Below are 26689 nucleotides of genomic sequence, written 5' to 3'. Positions count from 1 at the left end.
CAGCAGAGGTGGAGAACCAAAAGCTAATAGCACCCTGCTCCAGATGTAGGGCCCTTCTCTAATCCAGAGCTACTGACACCTGCTCCAGATGTGCAGCCAGGATCCAGAGCTACCGACATTTTGCTCCAGTTGTGCAACTCCTCCCTGAAGGATCCAGGACAGATGAAACCCTGCTCCAGATGTGAAACCTCTCCCTGCAGGATCCACAGCTGACACCCTGCTCCAGATGTGCAATCCCTCCCTGCTGGATCCAGAACTAATGCCACTCTGCTCCAGATGTGAGACCCTCCTCTCCTAGAAAACCTGTACCAAGGGTAACCCTCTTGTCCCATCCTGTGGGACAAGGTCAGTCCCCACTTGGTGGTGCAGCGGGAGCCAGGGAGCGTGATTCAGCAGGGCGTGCACTGCGACTGCCTGGCTGTACATCTCCTCAGACTCTAAATAGGTCACTTCATGCCACGGACAGATCAGAGACAAGCCGTATCTACCCATCGCCTCCTGACTTCAGAGAGCCGCCAATGGCTTCCTGGTGCTCGACCTGAAGTACGTGGGATCCGACAAGCAGCACCTTTGAAGTCAAGTGGTACTGCGGCAAATTCATCAGAGACTTCAAAGGTCCCCGGCAGGCTGCATGCCTGCACTCAGCCCCAGCTCCCCTCATTAATTCCTCCAGTCCTCCTGCGGTTCTGGCATGAAACGGCCTCTCCAAACACACAGAGCGAGATGAAAGGCCGAGGAGAGGGGGCCGTGCGTGCCCCAGGGGCCACTGCCTTTAGCCTCGGAGCACAGGGCTCGCTCACAACCCGGTGGAGGGAAGGGGGAAAGGGAGAAAGAAAGTGGAGGGGAGGCAGGGAAGGGAAAAGAGGGAGGTGGGGAGAGAAAGAGAGAAGAGAGGGTGGAGGAGAGAGGGAGAGACAAAGGCTCTCTGATTTGCAGCTCTCTCCCTCAGTCAGGGCCAGCTAGTTGGGCATCGGAGGCTGAGCTGTCTGGAGAGTCTCTTGTCACTGGCGTTGGAAGACCCACGAGGCTTCTGGGAAGTGGCAGCTTTCGAGTCCCGAGGAGAGAGAGCGAAGAGTCTCGAGTGGGCGGCGTACCCCTTGGGGAGTAGGCAGACCCTTCCAGAGAGAGAGGGTGGAGTGTCTGAGGAGTGGATGGGGTGAGTGTCTGCAGTGTAGGATGGCATGTCTCAGGCTAGCTCTTTGTCCCCTGAGTGACTCCTCTCCTCAGGGGGCAGCCTGCACACCACTCCTCTGCGACTCATCACGGACCTCGCCTCTCATCACTTCACCCATCAGCGGGGTCAGGAACATCAACCAGGTCTGGAGCACGCAACGGGGCCGCCATGTGGGCACTGCGTGAAGGGGCATGTTGCCCAAGGTCCCCTGGCCCATATGAGGACAGGCGCTGCCACCCTTGGACCTATGCTAGGGAAGATCCCATGCACCCAGGGACCCTCTGCGCACATACTTGATCCACCAGCCAGAGTGCCACAATAACTGCACCACTGGCAGGCCCATGGAGGGGCAGCCCTGGTCACGGCGGGTGAGGAGAGAGCTTGGCATGACGTAAACTCTGCAAGGCACCACATAGGCTTAGTGGCAGGAGGAAGCAGCCACAGGCCCACTGGAAGTGGCCGCTCCTCAGTAAGGCAGTGGAAGGCGACAGGCTCAGCCTGGAGGAGCAACAGACATGACAATGTCCCTCACCAGGCTGAAGTGCGTCAGTCATCCACCCATCCCTCCTCACAGGGCTGCCCCCTCCCCGGCGAGCTGCCCTCCCCCCAGCCGCGCAGGCCACACAGAAGGGAACAGCAGGTTTCCAGGGCGGGTGTGTGGGGAGGAACAGGCAGAGGGCTGACTGATATCGCCGTCCAGGTGCAGGTGGGTAGGAGCCACCTAGGGCCCAGTCATAATCACATGGCCCAGTTCCCCTGAGGGCCCATCTTACTGCCCCGGTGGGCACTGCCCTATTGCATAATGTTACAGCACCCCAGGCCCATCACTAGCCCTTCACACCATTTCTCGACCCAAGTGCACACGTCCTAGGAGCCCTCCTGCAGCACAGCCCAGTCACGCATTACAGCCCTTGGCCCCACATCCTTTGCAGAGTGGGTGTGGGAACTGCCCCACTGGCGTCTCTGTCTTTGGATGCTGCCTTGGCCTCTGAACAAAGAGAAGCACCGAGACAAGTCCTGGCTTTGGCTGATATTCCACCAGAGCGCACCATGGGAGTGCATGAGAATGGGGTGAGACATCCTGGAGACAGCCGAGTGAACAGCAGGGCCCCCACTTGTTGTGAGACAGAGAGAACCTGAGGTGTCCCCTATCCCTGTAGGGCAGAGGGGACCCTGAGACGTCTCCCCTCCCTCTGTAGGGCAGAGGGGACCCTGAGACGTCTCCCCTCCCTCTGTGGGGCAGAGGGGACCCTGAGACGTCTCCCTTCCCTCTGTGGGGCAGAGGGGACCCTGAGGCACCTCCCCCTCCCTCTGTGGGGTAGAGGGGACCCTGAGGCACCTCTCCCTCCTTCTATGGGGCAGAGGGGACTTCTGGGTGCTGAGATGTGAATAGAGAAGAATAAATCTCATTGTGGTTGGTTCAAGCCAAGCAGGCTTCTGCAGAAGGATGTGTCCAGCGGGGCTGGGATGGGGTGGGCATGAGAGCCCAGATTCAGTTGGTTACCTCAATGGCTGTCAATGTGGAGAGCAGCTAGGATCTCTGCCCCTCCATGTGCCCTGGCTGCCCTTTGGGGAACATGGGCCATGCAGGAAGAAGGAAGAACCAGGGGAACTAGCTGTTGCAGGACCTGGTCTTTTATAGCAGACCCTGGCTGGCAATCAACAGCCCCTGCGGGCATGATGCAGCATGATGGCCTAACAGCCTCACCAAGCCCTGCCACCATGGCTACAAGCCTGGCATGAGGGACCTGAGACCCTGGCTTTGCCCACCCTGAGGAGACAGCTCTGAGCACTCGCAGCCCTGGGGACAGTCCCCTGGGCTCCCAGGAGGTGGTTGCCTGCTGCCTGAGGCGGGCAGGGAGACATGAAGCCTGATCTGGCTTTGGTAGGCTCTGTTCTCACTCAAGGCTGGCGAACAGGAGCAGCACTGGAGTGTTTAGATGGGAGGGGGGGGTGTTGGGGCAAGGGAGAACAGTTTGTGGGTCGTGACTGGGTGCACATGAGGCAGTGGGGCAGTCTGAGGTTGGTGTCTGATCGGTGTGGGGGGCTGTGTGTGTCAGGGAGGTGTCTGAGCTAGGGGAGGAGATGGGGGTGTTTGGGGGTTAGGCAGCTGTGTGCCTTTGGAGAGGTGTGTGTGCTAGGAGTGATGGGTGAGAGAGTTTGGGGGTGCAGTGGTGGGCTAGTTTGTTTGGGAGCACAAGGGTGTATTTGGGGGTGGGGCTAAAAGAAGTATTTTGAGGTGCAGAAGTGTGTGGAGTCTCTGAGCACGGGAATATTTGAGGGTGCAGGAGTGGGGGGGTGGGATGGGATAGTCTGGAGGCATAGGAGTGTGGGCAATGCTCTGGGGAGTGTTGGGGTGCAGAGGCATGGGGCTGTTTGAAGGCATCACGGTGTGGGAATGTTCAGAGTTTCTGGGTCTATGGATGTGTTTGTGGACATTGAAGGAATATGGGGATGTGAGGGTGTTAGTGGTGTGTTAAGGCTGTGTGGGAGCAGCGTGAATGGGGCACAGTCTATGGGGATGTGCAGGTATTGGTGGGGTGTGGAGGCTGTGGAGGGTGAGGTGTATGGGGCACAGTGTGGGGGGATGTTTGGGTGTTGGTGGATTGTCTTGGCTGTGTGGGGGCAGGGTGTGAGGAAGTGTGGGTGTTGGTGGGGTGTGGAAGCTGTGTGGGGGTGGAGTATATGAGGCACAGTGTGTGGGAAAGTGTGGGTGTTGGTGGTGTGTTAAGGCTGTTGGGGGGCAAGATGAATGGAGCTCAGTGTGTGGGGATGTGCAGGTGTTGAATTGTCATGACTGACTATGGAGATATGTGGGTGTTGGTGGGGTGTTAAAGCTCTGTGGGGGCAGGGTATATGGGGCACAGTGTGTGGGGATGTGCGGGTGTTGGTGGATTGTCTTGGCTGTGTGGGGGCAGGGTGTGAGGAAGTGTGGGTGTTGGTGGGGTGTGGAAGCTGTGTGGGGGTGGAGTATATGAGGCACAGTGTGTGGGAAAGTGTGGGTGTTGGTGGTGTGTTAAGGCTGTTGGGGGGCAAGATGAATGGAGCTCAGTGTGTGGGGATGTGCAGGTGTTGAATTGTCATGATTGACTATGGAGATATGTGGGTGTTGGTGGGGTGTTAAAGCTCTGTGGGGGCAGGGTATATGGGGCACAGTGTGTGGGGATGTGCGGGTGTTGGTGGATTGTCGTGGCTGTGTGGAGGCAGTGTGTACAGGGGCACAATGTGTGGGGATATGTGGGTGTTGGTGGATTGTCATGGCTCTGTGGGGACAGGCTGAATGGGGCTCAGTATGTGGGCATGTGTGAATGTTAGTGGGGTGCTAAGGCTGTGTGGGGGCAGGGTGAATGGGGTGCAGGTTGTGGGGATGTGTGGGTGTTGGTGGGGTGTTGAGGCTGTGTGGGGGCAGGGTGAATGGGGCGGTGTGTAGCGATGTGTGGTTGTTGGTGGATTGTCATGGCTGTGTGGGGGAAGGGTGTACAGGGTGAAGTGTGTAGGGACGTGCGGGTGTTGGTGGATTGTCATGGCTGTGTGGGGGCAGGGTGTACAGGGTGCAGTGTGTGGGGATGTGTGAGTGTTTGGGGTTCAGGAGTTCTCAGCTCCTGGGAAGCTGCCTGGAGCAGACACCACTCCCCAGGGCAACACCTGAGGCTTTCATCCCTTCCCGCGCTGTCCCATGGCACCTACTTGATGGTTTTCTTTTCACTGCGCCCTCGGCTGGAATCCGGGGTCCCCACCGTCTCCAGGGAATTTTTATAACGTTTACCCTATGGGAAAAGAAGGGAGATAGGTCAAGGGGTAGGAGCCAAGAAGTTTCAGACTGAATTTTTGGACACAGGCTCACTTGTGCTAAAACCTGTGAATTGTCTGGGATTTGTTAATTTTGCTGAGGCCAGTCTGCCCACTGCGAGCCCCAGGTACCCGAGATAATCAAACTCACAGTTTTCATTTGCTGCAGATCAGTTTTCTCCCTGTCCATCTGGCTCTGATAGTGATTATGATATAAACACTTTGCTGGCTAATGTGATGGTAGCCACATGACTTTCTTAAGGTCCCACAAGGAATCTGTGGCAGAGCCAAGAATTGAATCCAGGTCCCCCGCATCCTAGTCAAGTCCCCTAAACACAAAGCAGTCCTCTCCCCCACTGACAGATAGCTATTTTAAAACAGCCATCTAATCAGGGAGACGAAACAAGATCATGTGACTTAAGTGCCCAAACTCCCCCACCCCACCCTGAATAATGTCTATTTAATGTGACTAATTCTTGAACCAACAGGTTGCCCATGAGGCCAACCAGAGCTTTCCCTGGTGCCATCTCTATCAGCACACTGTCTGCAGGGTGAGGGGAATGTGCAGCTGAAGATGGGTGCTGGATTTTGGGGGATGTTCATTGGATGAGGCCATGATTAAGTCTCATGTCACAGATTGTCAGGTATATTCTGACCTAGTTTTTGCTCCTTTGTGGCTTCCAGTTTGTCATTCACTTCAGCTGCCCACCTGGTTTTGCTTGGAAAAATCCTGAAATTGGTCAAACTCTCAACATTTCCGGTGTGTTTCCCTAGACATCTGAAACAGGCAGAGAGCATCATGGGAAAGGCATGCCCCAGAATTCTCCTTGCTTGGCCATCACAATGGAGCTCTTCCAAGGAGTTAGTTTGGCTGACCTGTGGCCCCCTACTGCTTCTGCTTAACGAACGCAAGACAGAGAGCCACAGTCTCCAAACCCAGCCTTCCTCCCTGCTGCCCCATCACATCCGCAGCAGGGGAGGAACAGCAATTTTAGGATTAATTTAACTTTAATTAATTAAGTTCACAGTAAAAAAAAATACCCATGTCACAAGATAATGAAATGTGCATTTGTTCCTAATTGGGGCTTGATAATAAGGCCACTTGGTAGTGATTTCCGATGGCAGGTTCAACGTGCTGCGCGATTCCAGGGCAGACAAGAGCACAATTAGTGCTGATTAGCAAACAATCAGTGGATGACACCGTCCCACACAGGTGCAGGTAAAGGGCCCCCCCTCACAGCTCTGCGGGGAACCCACCTAAGAAAAGTGAGAGGCCGCCAGGGGCTTTTTAAAGTCTCAGCTGCATGAAATATGCTGGGGGGGGGGGGGAAGAGGACAAGAAAGCAGCAAAGTTTGGGGGTGCTCTGGATCCAACAGGAGCTCTGGATTGAGGGGTGGGAGAAAACAGGACAGCACTGGGGGAGAGGAGGGGAAGGGAGCTGGCTCCAGGCACACAGATAGAGCAGGATGGGGCAGGAGAGAATTTGGATCTAGGTCAAGGTGGGGATGAACAGCAGAAGATAATTTGGATCTGGATCAGGGCGGGACGACAGAGAGTGGCACAGCAGCAGATGTGCATGTGAGGGAATCTGGGTCTGGACTGAGGACGGGGGTGACAGTGGGATAAAGCTGGTATGTTTGTGGGCAGGAGGGTCAGCAATTTGGATCTGGAAAGGACTGGACTGAGGGGACAATAGAGAGTTGGAGAATGACCAGTCTGATCAGGGTAGGGGAAGGGATTCTGTGGCCGGGGAGGGGTAGGCTACCCATGTGAAATGTGGAGTCAGACTGACTGCTCTCTCTCCCAAGGCCTTTCACCCCACCCACACTGTCCCTGTGAGCTCTCCAGGCACCCACATACAAGAATGGCTCACTGCGGTTAGTTGGGGGTAATCTGCCCACAAATTAAGAAAAAGCCTGGGGAGGATCACAAACGGCCTGTTAATCACCATGAGAAATGCAGCCCACAGGGGAAAGGGGCTCATTTACAGAGCCAAGGCAGTGCAGCTACTCCATGGCTAGATTGTGGTTTGCTTTTTCCATCCTAAGCCTCAGCCCCTCATCTCCCTCTGTGCCCTTCAGAAACACCTCCATTCTGCTTCCGCTTTCTCCCGTGTGGTCTCCTGGAAGAAGAGAGAGTTCTGGAGGTCACTCAGACAGCCACAAGGGGTGCAAATGGAGACGTTTTCCTCCTGATGTGCTTTTGGGAAGGCACCTCACCAGAAATGGCTTGGCCTAGAAACTCCAAGTGCCCTCCACAAGAGCACGTCCTCGAACATGCCCTAGAAGGCCAGGTGGTTAACTTCGGAGCCAGTCACCACGAACGTCTGAACTTTGGAGAACTTTGCCAGGACCCAGTTGAGCTGATAGCTTTTGCCAACATCAGGTTGAATTCAGCATCTCCAGAGCTCTACAGCTGCTGGCAGAGCGTAAGGTCCAGCAGGTGAGCTCCTGTCTTTGCTAGCAGCACAACTCGGAGACTTTGTCACCTTCATCAGCCAACCAGCTTCGGTTTAAGCTGCTCCCTAGCCAGCCACACTCCCTCAGCCCAGCCGCTGCAGTTCAACAAGGCTGCAAATGCCCCTGGCCCAGCTCATGAGATCTCTGAGCTCCATCATCCAAAAGGTCTAGGTTAGAGGAGGTTACAGACACGGCCAGAGCTGCCTGCAGCACGTGGAAACTCTGTCCTGGGAACCTCTCGTGTTCCAGGCCCCTGTAAGCTCTGTCGTTAAATGATGCAGGTTCCAGAACGGCGCAGACTCTGCCAAGAGCAGGCTGCAGTGTCCGCAGGCTCCATTAGTGGAACTGCTCAGGTGTGAAGCAGGTAGGGGCTCTGCCAGCACGGCCTCCAGTGAACTCCATTCATCAAAATGTTCCCATCCAAGGAGGTTTCAAGCTCAAGCCAGTGGAGTAGTTCTTTCCAGTGAAATGCTGAATACCAAGTACAGTGCCAGCTTGACACCACATTTAGGACTGTAGCAGAATATAGGGGTAGATCCCTGTCTGTGCCCCTGGGATGGTGCAAAGGGGAACAGAGCCATCAAGGAGCCTAATGACCATCCCAGCAGGATTAGAAGTGGGCACTTCAAGAGGTGTCTGGCTGTTGTTCATACTAGCTGGAGAGAAGCATGAGTTAGAGGCAAGTGATTTAGGGTGGTTGGTACAAGGGATAACTGGTTGCCTTGGTTACAAAGGGATGGGTCTTTGGGGGAGGTCAAAGGAGATGCAACTCACAGAGCAACTTCCACCAAATTCAATGGGAGCTGGATCTGCTTCCTGCTGAATGTGGCCTACATGCCAATCTAGGACGGTTGTGCACACTTCCTGAGCTGAGCGAGACACATGACATTGCTGCTGATGGGTGGGCTGAGAAGAGCTCTGGTATCTGACATGCTGGGACAGCCCTTGCGGGCTGGCTTCCCTTTCCTCAGTACGCATCTAGCCGCCTTTCTGTCCTAGCCCATTTTGTCCTTCACGCTTTCCTCGCCCTGCTCCCCCCTTTGCCCATCGCATCTGCTTTTAGATAAGACAGCGGGGACTGGGCGAGGAAACTGTTTAGCTGGGGACAATCACTAGTGGGCACCTCAGAGGCAAGGATACAGGGAAACTGAGTCAGAGTGGGATAACCGCATGGCCATGGTGCCTTGTCAAGGGCAAAAAACTCCCCTCCACAGACACTGATGAGCAGGGCGCCGGTGCAGACCAGCGTGGGGACGAGATAAACCTGAACTGCTGGCCGGCACCCACTGCACTGTCAGTGCTCCCAGTCAGAGCGCCCCCTGCTGGGCCCAGGGAAGGCTGCAGCTCACCTGCTGTGACTCCAGCTGGTTGGATCTTGTGCATAAGGCACAGGATGGGGACGCAGAAGATCTGGATTAAATTCTTTACGCTGTGTGACTGTGGGGCAGGTCACTTCATCTCCCATGGGAGTTAGAAGCCTAAACAGCTTTGAGAGTCTAGGCCTCAGTGCCCCACCTGCAAAAGGGGATTGTGGCGCTCCCAGGGTTGATTCGGGCTGTAAGCTCTTCCGGCCAGGTGCTGACTCTGACTCTGTGTCTGTGCAGCGCCTGGCAATGGCCCAGCAAGCTTGGTGGGGGGCCTCTAAGAGCTATTAGCACAGAGATAATAACGAATCCCAGAGCCTACTCATTATCTCCCCAACCCCAGGTACATCGCTGAGTTGAGCCAACCTGGCCCCAGGGCCAGGCTATGAGGTGTCTCCCCTTTGTCCACTTCCCTGCCCGTTTGTTCCATGCCTCCGCCTCCTTCTCAGCCCTTTAGTCATTTCAGGCCACGGCCCGGGCTATGAAGGACCTGGATCCCTGTGCTGGAGGTGAAGCTGTGTCACTCCTCTCTGCCCTCCTCCTGCATTCTCCAAACTCTCTCTGTTCTCTGAGCCTTTCCCACTCTACCCCCCCCCCCCCAGGTCAGCAGCATCAGGCCAGCCACGTGCTGAGGTAAGGGGGTGGGGGGAGCAGCTCACTCCTCCAATGCTTCAGTACAGGCTGGTCTGTGCAGCAGCAGCTTCACCCCTGCAGGAGCTAGGCAGGTGCTCACCGGTCAGTGCTGGCTCTGTTGGGAAACTCTAGTTGGGCAAGCCTGCTCCCTGTGTCAGGGAGACGGGGCCACACCCTCAGCTGGTGCGAACGTGTGCAGATCCAACAACTGCCATGCACCCGCTGGGGCTCTGGCTCATTGTGCTGTGGAGACGCGGTGCCCGGCTGGCCAATCCCTGGCTCCCTCGGCCAAAGGGGTGACTGCTCTGTCTGTCAAGGTCTGAGGGCAGCTGGGCATTGTGGAGTGGGGTGAGTGTCTCTGAGGGCAGGAGCCTGGGTCCCCAGGAACACAGGCTCAGCCACCCTCGCCTCCCCTCGGGGCAGCCTTGTGCAATGGCTCCCATTACCAGAGTGCATGCCCACACGCTGCAGACGGGGGACTGACTGGCGGGGGAGAGGGAGCTCTCACTTCAGGCTCTCCCAAAGGGCATGCTCTGCTGCGACATCCAGTATCTCTCTGCACAGGGGACAGGAGGGACTGGGGTGCAGGGAACTGAAAGGGGGCTCTGTGGGCAGGCTGCTGGACGGGGACAGAAGACAACCAGACAGGCAGGTCACACAAACCCTTGTGCCCAGCTGCCACAAACCCAACAGGAGGAGTCAGCAACCTAATCAGTCAGGAGGCGGAAGAGAGGTGGAGGGTTCTTTGCCAGGAGTGCAATGGAGATGCTCTGTGACAGCCGATTTCTGCCACTGCTCCCTGGCACCTGCCCCGCCAAAGTCACAGGGCAAGATGGGAACTTGATTTCCCAAACTCGGCCAGCAGGATGGAAGAAGCGCTCCCCCCCCCCGCCCCCGGGCCTCCTTCCTCCGCTTCATCCCAACCCTTTCCTCAGATCCTGCCCCCCAGCCCAGTCTCTTCCACGCCCAGCACCTCTTCAAGGAGGCAGGGAATTGACAACCTGTGTCCCGCTCTTGGGTAGCGGGTGGAGGGCTGTGATTTCACCTCTGGGGCATGGAGGAGCCTGAAGGCACGCTGAATCAGAAGGGCAACCACATGCTAGCTACCATACCCTGGGATGTCTGCCAGGTTCGGTCGGACTGGCTCAGCAGCCCAGCTACAGAGTACTGCCAGGCCAGCGTGACTCAGAGCAGCCACAGCGAGCAAAGGAAGACCCGGCACAAGCCACTGGAGGACACAGCAACACTGGAGAACTGGCCGTTGTGGGAGCTCCTGGGTACTTCAGGCCCAGCCTCTCCCAGCAGGGGGCACTGTAGGGAGTGCTGGCTGTGGGGGAGCTCCCAGCTATTGCCGTGCTAGCCTCTCCCAGCTGGGGGCGCTGCAGGAAATGGAACAGGAGTCATACCAGAGGTTCCTAAATTGCGATCTGGGGAGCACTTGTGCATGGGCCATCAGGTAATACTGCTGCTCCTCGTCCTCCTTATTCAGTCGCATTAAATGAAGATAGAAACACATTCAATACGTTTCCTCAGGTCACTGCTCCATGGCGGGGGGGCTGGCGTTGCCCAGGGCTGTTGCACCTGGGAGGGCAGGTGTCCCTGAGACAAGCTCAGGATGAAAATATGGGCCATGCTATGAACCAGGAGGACAATCCCCTGGCCTTGATGCTGTGATTAGAGTAGCCAGACAGCCAATGGCCAGGAGGCCCTCAGAGCATCTCTGGTTCCAGCCTCCCTGACAAGCCAGCACTACAGGAGTGAGTGAGCCGGCAGCTGGCTGCGGACAGGCTGGGCATGTTTCAGCTGCGTTTGGGGAGGAGGTGAGAGGGTTTCACCTTCTTGCTTTTGCTTCTAAATTTAGCCCGCTGGAAGAGCGGACTCACTCGTTAGCAGTCTGTGCTGCTTGCGCTCCCCGGCGCGTGCATACTGACGGACTGCGGTGGCTGTGACCTTCCCTCCTCATCAGCTGCTGCTGCTCCTGGTCCCCACAGGAGACTCCTGACAGGTGGCACATGGCAGCAGCGTCTGCATTAACTCTCATTAGCCCCGGAGAAGCTAGTGGACCTGCCAGAGCTCTTTCCCTTTAGCCAGACAGGACTCGGAGTAGGCGAAGCAGGGGGAGGAGAGCCAGTGGTCAGGTGCTGCTGCTGCTATAACACAGAGATACTTCTGAGCTGGCCCAGCTCTTCCTCCATCTCCCTTGGATTGGATGGAGGGGAGGCACTGCCCTGTGCTGCTGGCCAGGCAATGCTCTCTCAGCATAGTGGCTGGATGCCTGGGTGAGGGAGGAGGCCGGCTGGCTGGCAGACGGCGGTAACTATGGTTCAGGATAGACAGGTAGATACATGGGCGGCTGGGGAGTGCCAGGAGACTCTCCTCACCATGGCATGGATCTTCGGCCTACCAAGGGGACCTGTTAGGGGCTGTGGCTCTGTGACCTTGGGAGAGGATTCCTCCCTCTGTCCTCAGTGCCCAGCCCAGCTACTCTGGCTTGGCACTGGTTGGGCATGGATTTGGCCCTGCAGCGCTTACGCAGGCAGAACTCTATTACCTTCCAGGGCACTGGCCTGGCTACTGGGAACAGGATGCTTCTGAGGGATGGAGGGAGGGTGTTGGGGGTGGGAACAGCGGCAGAGTCTTCAGGACGAGGAAGTCACCCTTCACCATAGGCAGCTGATCACTCCACGGCTCCCCGACCCCACTGAGCCAGCCACTAGCTCCCTATCCCTTCTCGTTACCCTCAGGCCGCCTGGAGAGCTGGCCCCAGGCAGCGGCCAGGGCTGTCCTTCCCCTCCCAGCGAGTCCTTGTTTCTCTTGTGTGGCTGGCTGAAGTGTTTTTGAACCTGGCCCCAGGCCCAGTTACCACTGAACAGGGAGCTCTTCAATTCATCTCACTTCCTCCCAGACTGCCTGGTTTATTAATTTGGCTCCCGGCCGCAGGGCTTTACTTATTAATGTGGCAGTATCGCCGCTTAACTCCCTTGTTTGTGAATGTAAACATCCTCGGCCCTCCTCGACATTCCACACGCCAGCTTCCCCCGGCCATAAATCACGGGAAGCCAAACAGCCTGGATCCGGGCGGTGGGGTGACGGAGCCAGAGAGTTGGCAGATAGAAGCTGGGGTGGGGCTGCGCTGATACCTGCTGGAGGGCTGGGGACGGAGAGCTGCCTGTGCGTGTGAAGGTGCAGCAGGGAGACGATCCTAGGAACGTTCCTCTGGAAGTACAGATGCTGTCTCCTTTTAATGCCAGTTTTAAAAAGAAGGTGCTATGGCTTTTTAATTGCTCCTGGTGCCCTGCCTCTCCCTCTTGGGCCCAGGCAGGCGGAAAGGGGAGGTGACATTATTTCTAGCGCGGTGTTTGTTGTTTGGAGAGTGAAAAAACCCCCAAAATAGCCGCCTACTTGACCCACTTTCCAATCTCAGCCGTGCGCAGAGAGGCTTCATGGTGGAAGGAAATGAAAGAGAATGTGCTACTGAATCCTGGACAGGAGGGCACTGTGGGGAATTGGGGTGGGTGGGGGCCGCAGGGCACTCTGGGAAATCTGGCCAGGCAGGGGCCACAGGGCATTGTGGGGAACTGGGGTGGGCGGGGGCCGCAGGGCAGTGGGGGCCTGCAGGTCCATTCATTAGCATCATTAGGGGATAACGCAGCAATGCTGTGCAGCCTGCCTCCCCCTGTGCTGCTCATGCCAATGCAGAGCCAGAGCGGAGCAGGAGAGGGGCCAGCTCATTACCATGCATCACCAATATATATATTTATTTCGAAAACTTCCCTTTATGCTGTACAAACATTTTCACCCAAACATTTAATTATCACATCTTTGAAGGAGCAAAATAAAAGCTGCAGCCGCCGCCACCACAGAGCCTCACTTAGCAAATGCCTCTCACGGCTGCGCTGCTGTCACTGTGGGATGGGACTCCAGTGGCCCCGGACACCAGTTTGCCCACACATCCAGGGGTGGCACCTCTACTAGCCCTCCCCTGTGAACCCCAACTGACTGCTCTTCTACCTGTTACTAACACCCCAAGTGGCTCCCCTTATCCCCCCACAGTACACCCCAAATTACCTCCTTTATGCCTCTCACTGCATACCCCAATGTGTCTCCATAGACATCTCATTGTGCACCCCTAATTAAACTCCTCTGCCCTGTACCCCAATTCCTCCTCTTATGCCTCATACTGGGCCCTCAGTATCCGCCCTTCATTCAAATCATGTGCAGTTTTCTTTACACAGAAGAGGGAGCATCTTACCCCCCACTCTCATACCCCAGTTTGTTCCTGACCCCTGACACCCCATGAGCTCAATTAGATTTATTTAGTAGTGGTTTATTTTCATAACAAGCAACTTTCTTTCTGCTGGGGAATGTGAGGGCTGTTAGGAAAGTTACATTTTGTCACTCTGCTATTTAATTAACAATCTGAATGAATTAATAAGTAAAGGATCTTGCTGAGATTCCAAATTAATGAAACAACTGCTACCCCAATCAGAGGTGAATGGAAGAGCTGCTACTTCTCAGACAGACAAGTGCATTCTTAGAAATGGTAAGGTGGAAAATCAAGCCTTGATCGTTTCCAATTTCAAGAGGCATAAAGAGCAGCATCAGAGAGTGTCTAAATGAAACATCTTATTCCCTGAGATTAAGCTTTGTTAGACCAGAACTAAGTCTGAAAATAAAGTGCCCTGTAAAATAATATTAGGGGAAAGTTACAGGTGTTTTAAAAACTCTCCAAACTCAGGAACTGCATGGTTAAATTTCTGACAGTCACCTTAACTCTGCCCCAGGATCCCTGCCCATCCTCTATCAGGGGCACAGTGGTTCTCAGCAGCTGTCACATGGAACTGAAGAAAGTCCCATGAGTACGAATTATCCAAATAGCACCTCCCAACCACGCCTCCTACACGGTACAGGGGAAGGGGGCTCTGTGAGGTATTAGGTGAGTGCTAGGGTGAACTGAGGGCAGAGATTCTTCAGATCCAAGCCCTTAGCCGGTGAGAGCCCTGATTCCATCAGCAGGCAGCACATAGCCAACGGCCAGCTGCTAATGCCATGTGCCAGATTTTGCAGGACTCAGGAGGTGGCTGGGCATGACACCCCCCGCCCCGGGTATATATGTGAGGGACTGTGTGGGGAAAGGCATGTGCTGGCTAAGGTATGAGGAGGCTGCAAAGCCAGGACTACCTGTCTCCTCCATGGGGAGAGGGGCAGAGGTACAGGCCCAGCTGAGATGGATGAGGCACCTGGGGATTGACAGCCAGCCTGGGGGAGGGTAGACCTGGAATGTAGGGGGCAGCTGGAGACTCTGACCCTTCCAGGAAGGTGGGGAAACCACATGGGCCTCTCCTAGGGATGCCAAATTTCCCCAGCCCAACTCCCTGCTGCAGCCCAGGAGCCACCCAAGGTAGTTGCACAAAACTGAACACCTTAGCCCCGTCCCTTCCCTGCGGCCCCGCCCCTGCCCTGAGGCCCCACCCCCGCTCACTACATTCCCTCTCCCTCGGTGGCTTGCTCTCCCCCACTCTCCCTCACTTTCACTGGGCTGAGGCAGGGGGCGTGGGCTCCAGGATGGGGCCAGAAATGAGGGGTTCAGCGTACGAGAGGGGACTCTGGGCTGCAGCAGGGAGTTGGGCTGGGGATGAGGGGTTTGGGGTGCAGAGGGGGTGAGGACTATGGGTTGGGGGATGAGGGGTTCAGGGTATGGGAGGAAGCTCTGAGCTGGGGCAGGAGGTTGGGGTGCAGGGTGGGTGAGGGCTCTGGGTTGGGGTTGCGGGCTCTGGGGTGGGGCCAAGGAGGAGGTGTTTGGGGTGCAGGAGGGGGCTGGGGCAGGGGGTTGGAATGTGGGTTTACCTTGGGTGGCTCCTGGTCAGCGGTGCAGCGGGGGGGCTGCACACGCTCAGGAAGTGGTCAGCAGGTCTGGATCCTAGGTGGGGGGCTCCATGCACTGCTCTCGCCCGCAGGCACTGTCGCTCCTCCCCAGCTCCCATTGGCCATGGTTCCTGGTCAAGGGAAGTGCAGAGCTGGTGCTCGGGCAGCATGTGGAGCCCCGTGGCCCCCAGCCTAGGAGCCGGACCTGCTGGCTGCTTCTAGGGTGCAGCGCGGTGCCAGCCAGGTCAGGTAGGGACTAGCCTGCCTTAGTGCTGCAGCATCGCTGACTGGACTTTTAATGGCCCAGTTGGAGGTGCTGATTGGAGCCACCAGGGTCCCTTTTTGACCAGGTGTTCCAATCAAAAACCAGACACCTGGTCACCTTAACCTCTCCAGCCAGTGCAGGGTGCGGCAGGTGTGACCAAAGCCTGTTTGCACTGGAGTGTAAGGCTGGGCTCTGCTGATCATAGAATCATAGAATCTCAGGGTTGGAAGGGACCTCAGGAGGTCATCTAGTCCAACCCCCTGCTCAAAGCAGGACCAATCCCCAGACAGATTTTTACCCCAGTTCCCTGAATGGCCCCCTCAAGGATTGAGCTCACAACCCTGGATTTAACAGGCCAATGCTCAAACCACTGCGGTATCCCTCCCCACGAATGCCTGGCCAATGTCTTCTCCTGGTCAGCTGTGTGCCTGGACTCCCCACGCATGCTGGCCTTGTGCAGGCCGTTAGTGTGGCGTGGGGCTCAGAGAAGCCTGACCTCCGGGCTCGGCCCTTTCCTTTGATCTTGATTGCTTTCCCTGTCTGCAAAGGAAAACCCAGAGGCGCAAAGTGGGGCCTGAGAGGGGCCTCGGGGCTGGTCCCTCCTCAGTGCTCTGACCCTTCTGGCCTCTTCCAGGCAGGGGGACTGTAGATTTGTGTGTGTGTATGTGAGAGAGAGAGAACATGATCATTCCCATCACTGGGAACATGTCTATACCAGCTAAGGCAGGGGATCACACTGTCACGTTTGAGAACTCAAGCACACCACTGCATGGGCCAGGAAAGCATTCCTGCCCCGACTCCCCCATGCAGTCTGGGAAGGACTGGCCTTCCTCTGAAGAATTCAGGTACAGCTGGGAGAAGGATCTTGCTAGACCCATGGCTTGATCCAGGGTGGGACACAGAGAGAGAAATGTAAAGAAAGGAAACTGCCAGGTGTTGTACCTGGTCGAGCCAGCCAACCACGTCAGCGACAGCACCGCACGGCACCCGGGCTTCTAGCAGCGAGATCCCTCCCTTACTGACTGCTCTGAGTTTGGGGCTGCCCCACATTCTGCAGGGAGCAGGGGGTGGCTGCTCTGAGTTTGGGGCTGCCCCACATTCTGTGGGGGGTGGGGACGGATGACAGAGGACCTGCTGGCTGTGCTATATTCTAAGCTGTGGTTCAGAGGTGAAGGAAGCTGCAGCAGCTGAGGTTGGGGGGGGTGTCTCCGGAGTGGGGGTGGTTCCACCCCTGTGCTCTGGTGAGGGGCTGGGTTGAGGTCCTACCATTACAGGTGAGGAATTGCTGGGGACTGTGGAGTCTCTGCTCTGGGCCGTGACTCATTCAGGAGACGCTACCCCAAACTCCCTCTCTGCTTTAAACCAGCGGCTCTGCCAGACCCTAGTCCTCTCTGGCCGAGCACTGGCCCTGGGCGGCTGCTCCTCTCTTGGCTGCCCTAATTTCCCTGCCCTGCGTCTCATGCTGCTCTCGTTCCCCACAGTCATGGATGATGCTGCTGCTGCGCGGATTGCCCATGCCGTATCCCGCGTGGTGTAATTAAATCCCTGCTGTTACCTGCCACCCAGCAGCCCCACCCCCTGCCTGGGGCAGCCTCACCCCCCAGCTGTTCCTAACCCAAACAACCCTCGGGCAGCGAGTCCCCCCCCCACCAAGTCATGGCACTTACCAGTTTGCGCTGGCACCACTGGCAGATCCCGCACAGGACGATGGTGACGCTAAGGCTGACGGTGATGATGGCTGAGACCAGGAGGACATCGCGGGAGGGCACTCCTGGCAAGAGGAAACCACAGGATCAGGCCCCTTGGCGAGGGGGGAGAGCAGGCAGAACAGGGCTGGCAAGGGAGGGACACAAAGCTCCCACTGGCCTGGTCTGTCCTGAGCCGAGCTCCTGGCACAGTCCCTGCAGGACGGTCCCAGGCACAGATGCTGGGGAAAGCTCAGCCTTCGGGGAGAAGGACAGGCAGCACGGGCAGAGCGCTGAGGATGGCAGTGGCCATGTGGTTGGTCAGACAGAGTCTGGACAGGTCACCGGTCACACATGGGAGCACATGGACCCACCCCCACCTTGCAGCACTTGAACTCTGGCACCATGACTCATGTCCCAACATGGTGCCCAATCCACTCTGACACCTGATGGTAACGTAGACCATCAGGGCCACCCCGCTGTGGCCTCAAAGGATGAGGTGTTACACCGAACACCTACCCAGGCATGCATCCAGACGCATAAGCCGCCCGACAGCGAGATCCCCTCACCCTCACCCAGACGGAGGGAGCAGCGTGGGACAGCCACCAGCGAGAGCCACCCAGACATGGTGCTACACGGGATGCCCAGCAATGAGAGCTGGTCCATTCTAACCCAGACAGAATGCAGTCTGTATATCAGAGCCATTGGCTCACAATTAGTTAGTGTATAAGGGCAGCACCTGCATTCCAGTCCAGATCAGGCTCCCACACTCTAAAAACACTCCCTGAGAACAGCCCCTGTCCAGAGAGTTTATAATCTCGGTTACACACATCCAAATAGAGCACAACAGACTACGTCAGGTGTCAGGCCAAGCCAGGGCCCTGCTTGTTCGTGGATCTCACAAGACATTGTAGCCAGATATATCGAACCTCCTCTCTAGATCACATTGTAGTGGGATAGCCCATCTCTAAGCCAGACACCATGCACTGCATACAGGGCACGATAGTGAGGATTCACTCTGTCATTTGATCTGTTTATTTTCTAAAATGTGCCAGCCTGACGGGACATGGCTGACAAAGTACAATGGGGAAGTTCATCCCTGGGCAGCTTGAATTACGTGCCTCTCCAATCTACTGGAATTCTCTGGAGGAGTCAACTAACGAACGCAGAGATTCTGGGCCTGACAGTGTGTGTCATCAATAGGTAACAGAGTGTTGCAGTCAACCTGCCCTTCCCATATTTCTAAACAGCAGGAGGGGGCTGGCTAGACAGAAGGAGAGGGTGGAAAGGGTTGAGGACAACTGAACTAGTATATAAGGGAGGCATGGCTGATGGGCTTTCAAAAGAGTTGTGACCAAGCACATCACAAGATGTTTTAAGGAAATTACCGGTAAGTCATCACAGGGTGAAAGGTAATCTGTCCTGGATTAGAAACTGGGTTAAAGACCGAAAGCAAAGGGCAGGCACAAATACTCTCTTTCTGACACAGCTAATGGTGTCATGCTTCAATGTCCCATCCACTGGTAGGACGCCTGGCTGAAAAGTGAAGCAGCAAAGTCTGCAGCTGCCACGGCACTGATTTAATTGAGTGAATACTAGCAGAAGCCGCAAGGAAGGGTTCAGTGAATCTAGGAGATTAGGGCAAGGCAACGGGCTATGAAATTCAGCGGAGATAAGTGCAGGATAATGCATGTTGGAAGGAACATTTTGAACTACTCCTACCCCGTGATGAGCTCTAAATTAACCATAACCACTCAGGAAAAAGGCTGAGGCGCCATCGCAAACATTTCAATGGGAACCTCTCAGTGCGCAGTGGCAGGCAGGCAGAATTGCAAACAAGATGTTTAGGCAGGAAAGGGATAAAGGAAAAATAGAGTATAAAAGTGCAGCTATTCTAACACCGTTCTGTACATCAGTGATGTGCCCTCATCTGGAATACTGTGTGCCACTCTGGGTGATCTATCTACCCACCTCATTCATAGCCATCTATCACCAAACAATACAGCATCTAGACCAGGGGTAGGCAACCTATGGCACGTGTGCCGAAGGTGGCACGCGAGCTGATTTTCAGTGGCACTCACACTGCCCGAGTCCTGGCCACCGGTCTGGGGGCTCTGCATTTTAAATTAATTTTAAATGAAGCTTCTTAAACATTTTAAAAATGTTATTTACTTTATATAAAACAATAGTTTAGTTATATATTATAGACTTATAGAAAGAGACCTTCAAAAAACGTTAAAATGTATTACTGGCACGCGAAACCTTAAATTAGAGTGAATAAATGAAGACTCGGCACACCACTTCTGAAAGGTTGCCGACCGCTGACCTAGACCCTTCCAAAAGGATATTGCAGAAATAGAAGCGATCCAGACAAGGACAATGGAAATGATCTGATGCATAGAAAAACTTCCATGTGCATAGAGATTACAAGGATTAGGACTGTTTGGTTTAGAGAGGAGGTGAATAAGAAAAGACGTGCCAGAGGTCTATAAAACGATGAATAATACAGACAGGATAAAGTTGGTGCTCTCACTCGCCTTGACTAGGGCAGATCCAATTTAGTTAAAAGGCAAGACATCTAAAGGTAACAAAAGTAAATACCTTTCTATACAAAGTGTAATTAACCTGTGGAACTCCTTGCCACAAGCTGTCAGGAAGGACAAGAGCTTAGTAGACTCCCAAAAGGATTAGACGTGTATATGAATATTAAGCATCTCCACAGTTACACCAGCTGTGATACAAATATATGGTGAGAGGCGTCAAATTCTATCCTTGAACGATTCTCATGGGCACTTCCCCACCCAGTAAAGAGCATGTGAACCTGCTCCCCTCCCATCGGCTATCTCCTAGCTCCGGCTCACCTCCCCTATTGATGATCATACAACTGTTGCCCTTATTCACATGGAAGAGTCCCATTCAGAAAGTATTTCATGTATTTTTAGCTTTTTAAATTGTAACTTAGCAGCTGGCAAACAAGGAGGAAGAGCCAGCTCCCAACAACAAGTGCTGGGAACCCAATCTCTCATGTTTCAAGACCCAGGCTCTCCACTATCAGCTTGGGGCTAGGAAGAGACCTCCGCTACGGGCCACTTAGTGTGCAGCAGTCCATTCGGGGGGAAGCACGTGGAACTGAGCGCTGCTGACACAGCACAGCTGGCTAGAGGCACTGCTGGCCTGGTATTTGGCAGGCCCTGTGCTGCTAGGTGAGTCAACTCTAGTGCAATGGATTTACACCAGGCAGGGTCCGATTAATTTCATTGCTGGTCACGGTGCATTCCCCTAAGTGACAATACATCCCGGGGGAGGCCTGCCACAGCATCTACGCTGCATCACTCCAGTCTCATTGCAAATGGGCCTGATTACTCGGCTGCGTTGTCTGGGCTCTCCCTGAATGTTGGCTTTGGGGAATGAGTCACTTTTGTTTACTCAAGCCTGAAAGCTGGATTCTCCCTGTCTCCTGAACCCTTCCATTATCTCCCTTATTGCTTCCCCTTTAGGAAACGTCTGCGAGTGGAGGTGGGGCTGGGAGAAGAGGCTGGAAGGATGCCCAGGCCCAAAGTCAGACATTTCTCCCCTCACCAGGCAAGGTCTATATAGCCTGGGCCACAGCAATGCAAGCGCCCCCAACTGCCCCACTAGCTAGCCTGGCCTTGGAGCAGGGATGGAGAGGGCAGAATCCCATGTCAGAGGGCTGTCTCTGCCAACAGAAGTGCCAGTTGCCATGGTGCCCTTAGTGGAGCCCTGACCCTCTGCTATAAGCCTAGGCCTGACTGGACCTAGGGGTGGAGGCTCTGCACCCCATTCTACATCTTCTGAGCTGTTCAGTCTCCCCAGACCTTGGGGCCTGTGAGAGCCAGCGACCTTACAGCAAAGGGCTTTGTACTCCAGGTCTCCTCTTGATGGTCCTCCCCCGTTGGGTGATTGACATTCCCATTGTAGGGAAAGGCTGCCTGGGCCCAGCAGGGTGCCGGCCCAGCACTGCAGGATCGATGCTGACAAGGGAGAGCGAGAAAGACCTGGCAGCCCCGGGCATTGACACACTCCCTGGGAGCCCACAAGAAAACCAGGTGACAGCACAAACAAATCCCAGTTGGGTGCCTGCTAGTGAGCTAGGCTGGGGCCACAGATCTCTGTGCGTGCGGGTGTGTGAAATGGAGAGCGTTACACGTGTAGCCCCCCCGCCATGATACTGACCGACCATCCCAACCTCACTGGGCCCACTCGTGCAGCGCCAACACAGGGAAAGCTCCTGTTGACGGGAGCTGGGCTTCTGGGTTGACTAGAGGCTACAGGATTTGGCACACAAGCACAGCTGGAGACACACCTGTCTCTCCCCGTTTGAGGGTTGCTCCCTGCAGCCCCTTGCCCACGCCTTGTCCTGTGTTCAGATCCCTGAGCGACAGAGGGGGCGGGGGGAGAGGTCACAGCACTTTCTCGGGGAGGTCATTCTGCGGCCTAGTAACACACACTTCAGGCGCTGTCCAAATAATCATCAATGCTAATGAATAATTAATCGCTGTAATAATAGTCTATTAATAATTCATAGAGCCATACGCATGCCACTCTTAGGAGCTGGCTCCTGAGGCCCAGCCAAACATCAGCTCCACTCCTTGCTATCCCATGAGACCCACCTCAGAGCTCTGTCTCATGCTTTGTCATGCAGGGTGACCCTGGGCCTCCCACTCACTGGGGGTGTCTATGAAGTTGGTCCCACATGCGCCATCACAGAGTGGGAGGCTCCACCCTCGCTCGCACCCCATTCTCCCGGCTCCTGCTCCCCTGCTCCCACCCACCTGCCGACGCACGCTGCAAACTACACGCCTCAGCCCTGAGAGGGAGCAGGGCTGACGGCAGCGCTGGACCCGCCCTGTGTAACTGGTCTGCCAAGGCAGTGGCAAGGTGGGGAAGCCTGCGCTTGCTTAGTGTGCTCGGCAGGGGTGGGGGAGGCAGTCACTGGCACAGCCCCCTCTGCTCCTGTAGGGGACGATCAGCAGGAACATGGACAGAGATTCCTCCCAACCTCAGATCAGGCACAGAGCCTAAGACTAGCCTCCTCCAACCCAATGGCGAGAACACAAAGGGGAATGATCTCAATAACACAGAGCCATGACCCCCTTTCCCCACCCCCTGTAAGTCGTCAGACCCTGGGATGCTGCAGGTTTCCTAGGGGCATGCCAGATTCCAGAGCTGGCCAGGGCTGAGCCGCATGATCAGATAGTCACATTCATGGAGGAGGGACCAGGGGTAGGACACCAGTAGGGTGACCAGATAGCAAGTGTGAAAAATCGGGACAAGGGGTGGGGAGGAATAAGGGCCTATATAAGAAAAAGCCCCAAATATCAGGACTGTCCCTATAAAATTGGGACATCTGGTCACCCTAGACACCAGGCAGGTCTGCAAGGAGGATACAGAACAGTCGGGCTGCTCCTGCAATATCTCGCTGTGTTCTCCGCTTGCACAACCGCACATCCCTCTGGTGTTTACATACCCTCCCTGTGTCTGTCTGCTGCATCGTGCCTCCATGGGCAGGAGAAAAGACAGCCTGGGGATATGACGCCTTGCAGGCGGGCCGGTTGGTTCTCCCAGGCACAGCCAGGATGAGGTGGGTCAATGCTTGATCACGAGACCTCAGACAGTCAGATGCCAGAGTGTGGCTAGACAGGCCCCATGGAGCAGCGGCGGGCTGCCCGAGGCAGTGCGGCTGGCTGGTGACGCAGAACATGACACTTTTCTCTTGGAGTCTGTTGTGAGCTAAAGTCCCAGCACGGTGCTAGGGGAACCTGTGCAGCTGGAGATACTGGGCTAAACCAATTACTGATGCAGCTACAGGGACTTCTCAGGGGAGTTACCCCATGGTGAAATCGGATCAGCTGGAGGAGTAAAGGTCAGCGTTCTGGCCTCTTGTGGTCACCAAAGCTCCTCTACAGAAACATGCCCAGAAGAGCCCTCAGGTCCTGGCCAAATTCCAAAGCCAAACAAACTCTCCCCAACCAGGGTAAAGTTCCTCTGTGCAGGAAACAGAGCTTTCCTGGGGGCCAGTCCCAGCCCATGGAATGAACTCCCCCAGGAACAAAGGACCACCCCAAACCGCCCCCAGCTTCCGCTCCAAGTGCCAGGTGCGTTTCTTTGCCTTTGCCTTCTCTGACATAAATACAGAGCAGCATGCACATGGAAAAACCCCATCACACAGGACACTCCCCTGCACACACTCTTGCCCCCGGGGAGAGAACAAACATGAGACACGTTAGTCACACTGGGTAATGCACGATTGGAAGGCGCTCGGACACTCCAATGAGCACGGTAGAGGAACCTCAGGGAAGAGAAAAGAACTCTGTTTCCTTGCAGTTACAACCCCAGAACAGAGATTCTCAACCTTTTCCATACCGTGACCCCAGCCTACAACACAAAAAATGTCAGGACTCTTCTCCCCTGCTTCCATCTAGCCATAAAGAAATGGAGGGTTATTTAGTGATCCCCTAAAACCTGTTGGGAGTCCAGATATCCAGGATAGAAGATTCTTTTCCACCTCCTGTCTCTCACACTGTTATGCTGTGGAGAAACAGCTGCCTTTTCCCACCACTGAGGTGGCTGCATTTCAGCCGAGAGCAAGTGACCCCTATTATAATTCTACTTGCCCCATCTCCCTGAGGAGACTTCCTGTGCTTTGAGGTTCTTAGAGGAAAGTGCTGTGGAAGTGCACAATGAAACAGGGATGATCCCAGGTGAGACTTGGGCGCAAACGGCGGGGGGCCAACGGGCTGCGCAGCTTTGCAAATGCTCCCAGCTTTCCTCCAAAAGAAACGTTTCTTCTAACGTGTCGAAGGTGAGGGGGAAGCTTTAGCTGAAGGAAATGTCCTACCAGTAACAGAGGTTGCATTCCTAGAACACTCCCCAAAGATCCCACGAGAGTGTCACAGCCCTGCAGGCGAGCATTATTCTCCCCATTTTATGGATGGGGAACCAGAGGCAGAGAGAGTGAAGTGACTTGCCCTGGCTCATACAACCAGCAGTCTTACAGCTGGATCTCATCGCTCTGGGCCTTATTTGGACATCGGAGACAGTGGACACAGAAGCTAAATTAAGTCACACTGGAAATTGGGTTAGGAACCATTGGCTCAGCTTTCTGAGAGAGGTGGGGGATTCTCCATCATTCAAAGTCTTTACATCCAAACAAGACATAGTCCAGCTCAATCAGTGGTTATGAGCCAGACGTTGTAATCACTGAGGGATGTTCTGTGGCCTGTGACTCACAGGAAGTCAGACTAGATGGTCTTTTCTGGCCGTAAAATCTATTAATCTACCTGCATCGACGCCGATGGGGTCTCTAGGGTGCTTGACACTAGTGAATGTCGGGTCAGTAGCTGCCTTCCTCCTGCAAGCCTTGGAGTTTTTAAATAAAGCTGGATTTTGAGTGAGCTGAGCCCTAAAAAGAATCTGACAAGTATCTTCCCTGGTGACAGCTTTGTCCCCACACATTTGGGTCTCTTAAAACAGCCTCAGGGGGTTTCAGCAGGCGACACTTTAATGACTCGCTGCTGCGCAGAGGGACAGCAGTACAAACTCCAGCCCAATGGGGTCACTCTTCCTGGCACTCAGAAGTGGGGCCTGCAAAGGGAAATACCCCACAGCCGTAAGCTGAGCGCCGTTCATAAATCACTGGGGATGGCTGGCATTTGTTGCAGGGCTCGGAAGGAGACGAGGAACAAAGTCACTGAGCTGCTCACAAAAAGGTGGAATTTATCATTCAAAACAGCCACTCTCCCGGTGCACTGGAGAGCAGCCAGGACCGGGTCCCTCTCCAAACAAGGATGTGAAGGGTGATGCTGGCATTGACCAACCGGAGACCTACACATCAGTGCTGGGAACAGAGGGGGGAAACTAGCACAGATGGGCCAGGACTGATTTTCAAATGTGGCTTTGGAATCCCACAGCTGGGCATCGGCAGCATCCATCATCAGCATCTGTCAGGGGCTCAAATGCCTGGCTGAGTCGCCCAAATGTAAGCAGGAGCTGGGCTGGAGTCCTGCTGAGGTGCCCAGGTTTGAAAACTGCAGAGGGACAAATTCCTGCCCTTCACTACACCTTCCCCCGTACTGCAATCAATGCCCCGGTCCTGAGACTCACCATCCTGGAGTGCCCCCCTCACAGGAAGACCCAGCACTGTTGCACTCTGCCTCAGTTTCCCCACAGCTATCTTCAGCCTCCTCTAGCCACAGAGGTGACTTGCTACAGTGTCTTTGTTCTCTGAACAAAAGTCCAGCCCACCCAGGGCATCCCCGTCCCAAACACATACAACACAAAGTCTTTGCCTTAGTCTCCACCATAGCCCAGCCCCTGCTTCCCCAGGGGTCTGTCTTCTCTCCTCTGATTCAGGCACTCTTCTGCCCACCCTCTGGGCTCAGCTTTCACCCTGCCTGGGTCCTTTCTATCTCCCTCCTGGGCTCCTCTGGGTTGCTCTCTGCCCTCTCCTGAGCAGCCACTCCCAGATCCTGACCTGGAGTCTCCCACCCTCTGCCAGCCTCATCACAGCCCTCTGCTGTCCTGTCCAGCCAACTCTCTACCGCTTCCTCCTGGGTCCGACACCCAACACAGGTGTAGCAGGGCAGGGCTAATTAACAGGGCTGTCTGGCCCAGGGCTTCCTGGCCCTTAAACGAGTGGGCTGCCTTGTTCCAGCCTCACATACCTGCCCTCCACTGCACCTCTGCACTCCCCGTGGGGGACCATTCTGACCATCAAAGCTGACCTTTGCATTGCAGAGCCCAGAGAGTTTCAGCGAATCCCACCTCAAGCCCATAGCTCCTGGCTGAACTAGGGAGACGCCCTCGTTTTGCTTTAAGGACTTTGAGCCCCATGTCCCAATGCAAATTGTTCCCATGATTCATTACCCGCCTCCAGCACCCAGGGTTAAAAATCTGCACAGGTCTAACCTGAGTTTGTCTGCACAGGTGTGGCCGAACCCTAGCAGATGCCCTCCCTTAGCACTCAGCTGGCGGGGAGATATTTATTACTTCGGGGGTGGGGAGGTTATTATATTACAGGTCTGCAGGCCTTTTGTCAATGTCTGTGGTGAAATTCCTGGGGCCAGGAATACACTTTGCGCAGCCTAAGGACAACACACAGGGATACCAGGAAGCATTGATGATTATTTTAAAGGACCTAGTTGAGTGTGGTATGCTAAGGACAAGCCAGCATGGCTGCTGGCGCCGTAACCTGCTAGGACCCTCCTAAAGGCTTAAGACAGTGACTGAGGGAGGAGCAGGCAGCAATATCATTCACACTCAGGAGATGGCTGGGAAGCTCAGGGATCCAGGGGTGAGAGTTTAAAGGCCTAGCATGGATTCAAAGTGGGCTGTCAGAAATAAGGACCTGATCCAAAGCCTGTTACATCAATGGAAAGACACCCATTGATGTCACTGAGCAGTGGATCAGGCCCCAAAGGAAAAATAAGTGGCC

The 26689-nt window shown here is 55.1% G+C and overlaps 1 protein-coding gene across 7 annotated transcripts in view; it reads right to left on the bottom strand.

Moving 5' to 3' along the window:
* Positions 1–26689, bottom strand: part of SYT7 (synaptotagmin 7) — a 169220-nt gene that overhangs the window by 68202 nt on the left and 74329 nt on the right. For all 7 annotated transcript variants that reach the window (XM_045014213.1, XM_045014214.1, XM_045014217.1 and 4 more), the window contains exons 2-3: positions 17218–17321; positions 4862–4941 (exon numbers count right to left, since the gene is read on the bottom strand). In XM_045014213.1, the coding sequence (XP_044870148.1) occupies positions 4862–4941; positions 17218–17321 (184 nt within the window). The remainder of the gene's footprint in view (positions 1–4861; positions 4942–17217; positions 17322–26689) is intronic.

The sequence above is a fragment of the Mauremys mutica genome, chromosome 4 (genome assembly GCF_020497125.1).
Source record: "Mauremys mutica isolate MM-2020 ecotype Southern chromosome 4, ASM2049712v1, whole genome shotgun sequence".
Taxonomy (NCBI): domain Eukaryota; kingdom Metazoa; phylum Chordata; order Testudines; family Geoemydidae; genus Mauremys; species Mauremys mutica.
This window is presented reverse-complemented; position numbering and strand designations above follow the sequence as displayed.